The sequence below is a fragment of the Amblyomma americanum genome, chromosome 8 (assembly GCF_052857255.1).
Source record: "Amblyomma americanum isolate KBUSLIRL-KWMA chromosome 8, ASM5285725v1, whole genome shotgun sequence".
Lineage (NCBI taxonomy): Eukaryota > Metazoa > Arthropoda > Arachnida > Ixodida > Ixodidae > Amblyomma > Amblyomma americanum.
Window position 1 is genome coordinate 84,379,465 of NC_135504.1, and position 9,978 is coordinate 84,389,442.

Here is a 9,978-nt window from a genome sequence, read left to right on the forward strand (position 1 = left end):
TGCAAGCGTGGCCTTTCAAAACTCCAATGGCCTTTCTGTTGAAGCGTTCTTGGAGTTACTACCATTTTACTTGAACAGAACCGTCATCAATTTCCAATGAGAAATTCTACATTAAAAAAAGTGGAAAATGTATCGGTTCTTCCGCGGCGCCTGTATTGTGCGCAATCTTTATAGCAAAGTTTGACCGCGCTCTAAACCAAAAATTCAACACTGAACCCGTAGCTTAAGTTTTTAGGCACTTTGACGACTTCCTGGTCCTTTTAGAACTAGTGTATGATAATATCGCTTTTGTCGCTGACAAAGTTCTTCACGCTTTTTCATCCGTTTGTATGGGCTTAAAATTCACCTTTGAGCTCCCACAACGTCATTCACTGCAATTTTTAGATTTGAGATTGTTTTTTAACCACACTAGCCACATTTGTTGGGCCTATGTGCCACATTCGACTAAGGCTGCGTTCCCGGCAAAAAACTTTATGAAGAAATTACGTCGAGAAGAAACGCGGTCCGGTTCCCAGAAAGAAAATCAGAAAAAGAAATTTGAAGTACTGCCTTACGTCCACAGCATTTCGCATAATTTAAAAGGAGTAGCTGAAAAATTCGGAGTAGATATGGGTTTCACAGCCCCCCGAAAGCTTTCAAGTCTCTGCACTCTTTCTAGCAGGAATATTGCCAAGAAACCAGCTCGCAAAATCAAGCATGCGACTAAATTTGTTAAGTGCACTGTTTTCTTTGTGTACGAAATCCCTCTAAGCTGCGGCAGCGTCTACATAGGCCAAACTGGCCGATGCTTGAATGATCGCCTACGCGAACACTCCAATTCCCTCGAGGGTGCAAGCGGTAGGCACTTGCCCATGCATTGTAGGGACTGCAGGTGCTGGCCTATTTTGTACAAAACTAAGGTTGTTGGCCGCGCCAAAGACCAGCTTACCAGAGAAATTGTTGAGGCGTCTAACATACAAAGGACTGGAAGGGACAAGTGTGTTAGCGAACCTTCCCTTGCTCTCTTGCATAAAGAATTTTGCTTCCTCAATTCAAAGTAAAATTTTTCTTCGTGCTGAAAGTTAAAGATCAAAGGGGGTGTTCGCTGTCACTTTTTGTCTGGAGCTCTGAATTTTTGTACATGTGATGTTTTGATGATAACAGTATCGGCGCCCTATCGTTTCCGTTTGTTGCTGCGTGGCTGAACATGCGCACTGGTTTCCTGGAGTGTGGATTTGAAATAAAGCTGCAGTTGTCAGTTAGCGCTCGTCCTGTGTTGTCTCTGCACTGTCCAGTCTTTATGCGCTATGTCTTCTTCAAAAGTGATGCACCAACAAGCCCAAAGTACTACCTTATTAAGTAAGTGTTTTTTTTCTCTTTCTTACCTTACTATAAAAAGGGTCGAGCGCACTAGTTATCACTTAATGCTTAACTAAAAAGCCAGTTACTACCTTCCCGTGCGAACGGACGGGATGCAGAAGGCGGCTTCCACCGTCCGCCAGCGTCAGCCCAGCCAGGAAAGCGACACGAGCCCGGCGGCACACCAGTGGACACTTAATGAGGCTCTTAAGATACCGTAGCTCTCGTTGAATCGAAGGCCTCTCCTGGTAGACCCGTCCCGGGCAGTCTTTAGCCGCTGATCACTCGAGCGTCTCGAATGGATTCCCTCACGCACGGCGACGATCAGCAACAAAAGGAAAAATCCCGCACCACAACCACGGGGAGCAGCCGGATTGGTCGTGCTCATATTGTAGGGCATAAGTGCACAAGAGCGAGGGCGCTCTGATCGGCCCAGTGCTGGCTAATGAATTATACGCGATGCAGTTAGTTGCTGCCTGCAGATTAGCTGCCAATCTGGCAGCCGGTGCCAGCTTAGCAAGCCTGTCGACAGCAACCGCTGCACCCTGAACGGGCGCTTAGGACGGTGGGCGATCGAATGCGAAGCTACGGAAGCGCCTCCGACTTTGGAATGAAAAGCAAAGACTGCAGAAGCTTTGCAGAGTTTGACCCAAAGCCTTAATAACTAGTGCCACGCCTTCAACCACCCGCCTTGCGTCGTCTACTCGTTGTGGCTGTTCCGACAGAGGAGCTGACCATTACCAGGACATTGCGTCAAATAAATGCGGCTTAAGTAGTGCATCCTGTTCGTCATTTGCTCATCATATCACATTAGTGTTGTATTACCCCAATGCATCACGGCTTGAATTCACCTTCCATTACGGCGGCATTGTCAGAAGAAAAGAAGCACGTGTTTCTGCTGTTTGACTAGAATGTTGTCCTGTGAGCAGCGCTCCAAACTGCACGCCCACAGTTTAAAAATACGCAGCTTTTCAGAAGTTCCCAGGCCATCTTGCGCATAATCAATGCGCTCCCAGAGTGGTGCGGTAGAGCTCGCCCCTCACTCTTGCCTTTCTACACTCTTGGCGCGACAAAAGCAACTGCAAGGGCGGGTGCCCGTGCAACGCCTGATCAGTGCATCTGTTCTGGTTCCAGAGTGATAGAACCGTGCGTGGAGTGACGGCCCATGCAGGCTCAGTCGGCGGCGTTTGGCGATGTCAGTCATCTAATAATGCAAGCAATACGGTCGGTAAATAGGAAAAAAAATGATGTCGACAACTGCTGCGTTCTGACGGCATAGAATAATGCCTAGTAAGCAATGCGGCAGTGAGATCGAATTGCAGCCCGATATTAAACTATGCAGACGGAACGAGCCAGCACGATTGGCATCACGTGACATATCTTGCGTGTGTCACCAAAAGTGATTAAAAGCGCACCACGCCGAATGAAGGTGTTGCTGGTACCAACAGGCACGTTAGGACATTTACTGCATTTTATATGATGATGTTGATGGAGAGAATTTAGTACTGCAAGGGTAGCATGACAGCGGACTGCTGGTCACTAGCTTGTTAATCATCTGCCTGTGTTGGGGTCAAATACCCTTATGTTTTTAAAGCCTTTAACCAAACCGAAGCCGCGCCAATGCTTGCACTAATTGGTACAGGCTGAGGAGTGATTGTACGTACGCATTGTGAAGCCAAATGGGTACAGAGCGGAACCGGGAATCAGACCCTGCACCTTCCGCACACGGGTAAGGTGCTCAAATTACTCTGCCGTGGCAGCGGTGAACTTCAATGTGATAGGAAAAGTATGACACCCATTTGCAGGTTTACGACTGGACCGAGGTATTTGTTCCTTTCCAGTGACGACAAGGAGACCGCAGTATCGTGGCTTGGTATGCTCGGAACCAAAACTCAATGATGCTTCAAAAAATGAAACAAACAAACAAACAAATCGAAGTTGCTCGTTCAAGGCTCTAACCAGGAAGGCGACTCGGAGCATCTAAATGAACTAATTAGAATGAATTGCAGGAAATGAAGACACCCGCGACCTGTCTATCTTTTTATACGTTACGTAAGCGTTGACTATTCAAAGCAACTCGTTTTCTCGGTCTTTTTTTGTGAAGTGTTCAAATGCCCGGAGTTCCGTTTTCGGTGCCAGCGAAACAAACTGGTTTCGGGCAGCGGTCGCCGCCAGGTCCCCACGGCCTGTGCTGGAGCCCGCAATTACTGCACCAACTCCATCTTGCCGCAAATGAGTCCCGAAAGTAGACAGCCGCCTGTTCTGCGTCGCAGTTATTGTGGGCCATGCAAGCTCACGCACGCCTGATGGAGCAAGGCCGCCTGCTTTTGCCGCACGCTTTCGTCGGCCTCCGCTGCGACGTGCGCGATGCGATGACCGCGCGGAGACCTCGTTCTCATCAGGCCAACGCAGAGATGGCTCATAGCGTGCTTTAGTTGTATGCCGCCATTTCTTTCTACGTGGACGTCGCGGGTGTGTGGGGTTCTCTTCACAATGGTACCTGACCAGAAAAGAAAACTACAAGACTAATTGGTGAGAGAGATCTCACCAATTAGCTTCGGAGGTCAGGCCACGTGTGACGGCAGATAAGCGATGGCGCTAATTCTTCTTGGAACCGGGGCCGACCGCTGTACAAAGAGGGATAGATTGCAGCCACACTCATGATAAGCTTTTGTTCGAGACGTGCATGTGTTTTTTTTTTGACGGTTTATGCATTTAAGAGTGGTGGGAACCTGGCGCATAATAGTGACAACGAGATACGCCAAGGCCGCAACCGTGGCAACAACTAAGGTGCGAAAGGCAGGGAGTTAACCAGGCATGCATCTGGTTAGTTATAGGTGGGAAATGCTCAAAAACGGAACGAAAACAGAGCAGTCGGTAGATATTCAGGGAGCAGCGTTCACATACAAAGCTGGAAATAGTACGTGTACATAAGTCGACAGGCAGTTGAACAACGGGAAGATGAGCAGATAGAGGCCTAGAACAGCTTAATCTGCTTGGAGGCGGCTACAGGCAAACATTTAGCCTAATTTATGCGTCCTCAGCAAATTTAACCCAATAGCCTACAGGGTCGCCTGATGTCCACACTATGTCACACCTCGTGGGCCTGCCAACGTAACATGGCTGCCCTCAACATACAAAACCCATTGAAGGAGAAGTGAGATCCTGGAAGGCGAGCAACGCGTGGTAGATCGGCGAAAGGTGCTGCAGTCTCCGTAGGGGTCTTGGAGCAGGGGCTCCACCTAAACACCACAAAAGGCTTCTCAATGAGGTTTTTCATTCATTCATTAACGTTGTCTCTCACCTTCCTGCGCCGTTCGGGCAGAGCGTGTGATAACGTTGTGGAATGGGCTCTCGTAGCTCCTTGCGCAAATTAACCACGAAGTGATGAGAACTTTGGCTCGATATTCGAAGTAGCGCCGCGTTGCTTGGAGAGATAGGCATGCTATAGAAATGTTTGGAAAAATGTCAGATTATTTGTTTTTGCTTCACAACAGTTTGGGCGAGCATTTATTCGAATCACAAACGATCGGCGTATTTAAAATGGCTTCTTTGCGCCCCGTTAGAGACGCATCACGGCACGCATTTCCAGGCTGCAGGCGCAGGGGGGATTTGCAAAAGCGACGACAGGAGTTTCTGTTGGTGCGTGAAGTGGCCAGCGTTCCGCTCTTGGAAGTATGAGTGCCGGAAAACCGCGTTTTTTTATTGGAGGTTTTGGCGGCTGAGTGGGCGAGATTCCCGTGATAAGTTTCAGCAGTTACCATGGGGCAATCGAAAACTGATTTTACACTGGACCTAGCGAAAATAGAAAAAAAAAATATTTTCCTTTATTTTACGAATTTATGTTCAAAAAGGAAAAGATGCTTTAAATAAGCTTTTCATTTCAAAAACATTAATTTATTTTGGCAAACACCGAACATTTCAACTTATTATTTAGCGCATTATAGCCTACAAAGCTTATGCACCATAAAACCCAACACAATGACAAAACTGATATGAGTTTTTTCTCTCATATGCACGAAGGATACATTATATCTTCTGATAACGAATTGCTCGTGACTTCCAGAACTTATGACTGCTTGTAGGCGTTGCAGGGCTTGTCTTAAAAGCAGAAAGCATCATCCTTGTTTTTGCGGTTGCGGGCTGATGAACGGCCGCACATGAAACGCTAAGAAAGGTAATGAAAGCTTCTTATCACAGAGGTACAGAGCTCTGAACACAATCTGTCTTTCTGCCAATGTATTCATATCTCTGCGACCCCTTATACAGATAGAGAAGAAACAAATTAATCTTCCCTAAGTAATTACCACATGCACTTCACCTCGAGCGTAACCCGTTTCATGCAGTTTATTGCATGCAAGTGACTCGTCTTTGCCTTGTTGCGTACCGTTTATATGAAGTACGGGTACCTCCACGTGTAGCTCGCAATAAATTTTTCCGGCCGCCGCGGTGGCTCACTGGTTATGGCGCTCGGCTGCTGACGCTAAACACGAGGGTTCGATACCTGCCGCGGCGGTCGCATTTCGATGCAGTCCAAATGCTAGAGGCCAGTGTGCTGTGCGATGTCGGGGTCACGGGTTCCAATTTGCAACCAGTCAAAAACTTTGACATCTACAATACAAACGTCTAGGTTCTCACCATCTGTTGAAAGCAAATTGGCAAAAACCATCGAAGTTGAAGAAACGATCAGCAACTTACAGCAGACGGCGAGAGAAAAAAATATTGCCTGTTTTTCTTTTTTTTTTGCGGTCCATGCAAACTAGAGCGAGTGAATTTGTTCACCAAGCGCCAATAAGTTGTATACCGGCATATAAAGCAACATTTTCGGAGAAAACTGAGTTACTACGTATCCGTGTAACACCAATCGATATCAACACAATAATTACATTTCACCTTATATGGTTGCCCTAACAACAAAGGTGACTTCCGGGTGCTGCAAGAACTTCTTACGCTTGATTGCATTATCGTCACGAAATCGTTGCCCACGCAGAAATTTGTTTTGGTCACGAAAGATAAAGTAATCACCGGCCCCCAGGTCTGAATAGTAGGGTCAATGCTTAAGGTACTTGAAGCTGCGTTCCCGGATATCTTGTATTTGCGAGACCTGTATATTGGAACACTGTCGTGAGGGACTTACAAGAGCACATTTGCCTCCACTTTCACACGGCATTTCACTTTGATTTCTCTTGTAATGCCTTCGTTATTGAAGCATATGTTCCTCAAGTCACAGACTTCTGTGGCGGGCGTTTTAGTCACAAAACGCCTCCTCAATTCTAAAAGGCTGTTCGCGTAATCTTGCCAGCTGAAATCTGCACGCTGTGTTTCTTTAGATAGAGTTGGGAACCCCAATGCTTCCATTGCACGAAGTTCCAAATCTCTTGATTTCTGTCTAGCTCACAATTAACTACACTTGACATGACGTCACTTCCAGTGCGTTAATAGGACTGTGTGTACATGTACAGAAGTGTTTCAGCAAACTGGTGTAAACGACTACCTAGACGTTCTGAAGGTGTTTGTTTTGCAGTAATAAATAATGTTGCCTTATCATTTCTGCAATTTGATTTAGCTGTCTTCCGGTATCATTCTAAACTCGCTTGAATGGTTGCTTTTTAAGTACAAAAACACTACTTCACAAGCGAAGGCAAAAAAAACCCCGATGTATGTGAGGCTTCTGCTTCGCCAACGAGCAGAACTGGCACCCCCCCCCCCCCCCCCCCCCCCCCTTATTTCCAGCGTGCGGCTGCCGATAGGATGACCGCTGTTCTCTTCGGAATGCCCTCGGGCCTAAGGGGATTAAAAACGCGGACTCTCGTCCAGCGTCCCCACGGCAGCGGTGACAGCAAGCCCCCGCGGCCAGACGTAATGAACCTTTTAGAGAGGACCATGCAGGTTGTCAGTTGGGTCCAGTCAACGTGTATGGCCGCGCCATCCGTCGTCAAAGATGCAGTTTACGGCAAGCGGTTGCCCTACCCCGCTTGGCCTTCCGGGTGGCCTTAGCCTTGGCCTTGTGGTGTTACATTGACGAAGAACAAGTGAGGTCACACGTGCGCCCGTCTGCAGACCCCGGGAAGGCCATTCGCGGACCTTCCGCTGTCTGCCCGACGTAGATGACATGTTCCTCGCCCTCGGACTCAGTACGTGACAGGTGCCTGTTCCCTATTGAGATAGTAAGTGATAAGTGCCACAGTGAACTTCTCAGGACACGCCTTCCTCAGCAGGACCGGCTTCCATTCAGAGAATTTATGGAAGGAAAACCATATAAAACTCAGCAGCGAGTGCGGCCGAGTCGCTCCCTCTTTTACGACACTCCCTCTGCTAAGACGCTTCATTTCGCTGAGACAGTCTCAGTTGCTCCATACGTATGCATGGCGTAAATATTCGTATAAAGTTTTCCGTGTCTTCCTCGTAACCACGTCTCCGACTTTTTCGTCCCCTCTCCGGCCCGACCATGCTACCCGAGACCCAACAACGCAGCTGACACAAGACAGGGTTAATTGTGCAGATGTGGGAGGGGTCTTCGTCCTGCAGTGGTCGAAGTCCGGTTGACGATGTTTACAACGATGATCTATGTCACCTCGTAGAACACAGAGCAGAGGTCCGCCTTTTGATAGACCTTCCTTGCTTTAGGTGATCACTGTAGAATATAGCGTGGATATGAGAGACTTTTGCACCCTACATACTGGGAAGTATCTTTGAGAGGCTATGCTCTAGGCGACATGTATTAAGGCGGACATTCCCAGACCTGCCTTCCACACTGCTTCGCGATTGCGTACGAAAAGTCAACTTGTGGAAGTCACTGCCTTGTGATCCTTGCTTTTGCTGCAGAGCCATAGGTTTTCACTTAGAAAGTCGTGAAGTGGACGAGCTAGGCAGCGACCGTGAGAAAGAAATATTGAATTTAATAAGAAACGCGGAGACCCCACAACAAGAGTTTTCAGCGAAAACTAAGTCATTCCACCTTTTATGGAACTTCGAAGCCAACAGCCGGTCCACCTGCCAGGCGGTTAAATTCGGCGGATAGCGGACATTGCAGAGCGCGAATCCCAGCAGGACAAGGGCTGTCACTCACGGTTCTCAGTAACCTGGGAGCAGCTGGGACGTCACAAAGCCCATTACCTGCCCCGTAGCAAGCCGAGTGACCTGGAAGCTTTCGGTGAAGGCGATACGTGAGCACGAATGAGGAAAGACAGCTCACCCGAGTGGCGCGACAGTATCCTTCGGTTGGAGCCGGACGGCGAGCATCGCTTCGGTCCCCTGCTAACACTGATCACTCGAGGAGCACTCGCCATCGCACTGCACGCACCGCACGCACACGCCGAACCGCAGCAGCGCGGCGGGAGCACGGCACACGTCGCCTGCGGCAGGCGCTGCTTGAGGTCCTGGATGACCCTCAGGTTGCGACGTATCCTGCGCAGCTCCCGGCGGTAATCCTCCATCCACTCTGCGCCTGGAACGTCGTCGTCGTCCTGGTACAGCTGGTCCGGAAGCAATGCGCCCGTCGTCATGTTTCACGGAGGATGAGGAGGGCCCGCCGGTCATAGCATCGCCACGGAGACGTCACTAATGCAAGACGAACACTAGTAATGTAACACTATGCACAGAGTGGCTTGGAAGTTAACGCGCAGATTTCGCACGATTGCCGTCCGGTGCAAACGTTAACCGCAGCCGCGTCATCGTTTTCTTGCGCCTTGCGCGCACTCACTGCATTAATTCCCCGCAAGTATGCCTCGGTCGAGCAGAAACGATGACAGGTTCTTGACGTGATTGGGGCTGGCTGCGCCTACAGAAACATTATCTTCCTGGCAATCACCAGAGGGTTCTCGCAAAAAATACCAGCCATATCTTGCATTGTCCGTGCCAGGAGGACTTGCGATTATGTGTGCCTTGTGCTGCTGATCTCAGTTTGACATAGCAATACGGCGTGATTTCATGCTAATTAAAACTCGGCATGGAAAGTCATCACGCCGTAAGCAGTGACTCCAATAGAGTCAAATGGTCACATGCAAGTCCATACCAACGCCCAGCACCACCTTCACCATTTTCCGCGTGTTCGCATCACCAGTCCATTGAGGAACGAGCGGATTCCGGATAGCAAAGACACATGCTCCTTAGGACGTGGACCACGATACGGCGGACACTGGAACTTCTTAGATGCGCACCATCCGTGGAGCAAATCTGTTGACAACCGTCGATGACTTCGGCCAGCGTAGGGTAACAGCGTACGGAACACCAAGCACATATTCAGAACACCATAGCAGAAGCAGCACAATAGGCACGCCACGACAGAACACCGAGTTATTTTGGCAACAGCTTCGAACCGAAAGCGAAAATGAAGCTCCGGCGAGTGGCGGCATCGTAGCATGAGGCTTTAGCGCAAAGCAACAGATCAGCCTTGCACAGCCCAACGCCTCTATCCATCATCACAGCGAACGACCACACTGATGACTGCCATCACCAGCGGAGTGCAAACCTGGCGAGAAGGTTGGTCGCAGCAGATAGACGTGAAGCGCTCACTACGGCGAGCATCCTATGGCAGTCCGGTGGCAGTGACCGCACAGAGCAGACGCCGGTCATGCGATGCGTCGTACACGTATTGCACAAACTCGCCAGCGGCAGCACGCACGTCGCGTTCTCGTCACG

At 49.2% G+C, this 9,978-nt stretch overlaps 1 protein-coding gene across 1 annotated transcript in view; it reads right to left on the bottom strand.

Moving 5' to 3' along the window:
* Window positions 1–8,986, bottom strand: part of dachs (unconventional myosin-IXb-like dachs) — a 487,807-nt gene extending 478,821 nt beyond the window's left edge. The window contains exon 1 of the mRNA XM_077635211.1: window positions 8,534–8,986. Within this exon, the coding sequence (XP_077491337.1) occupies window positions 8,534–8,843 (310 nt within the window). The 5' untranslated portion in view covers window positions 8,844–8,986. The remainder of the gene's footprint in view (window positions 1–8,533) is intronic.
* Window positions 8,987–9,978: the final 992 nt, after the last annotated feature.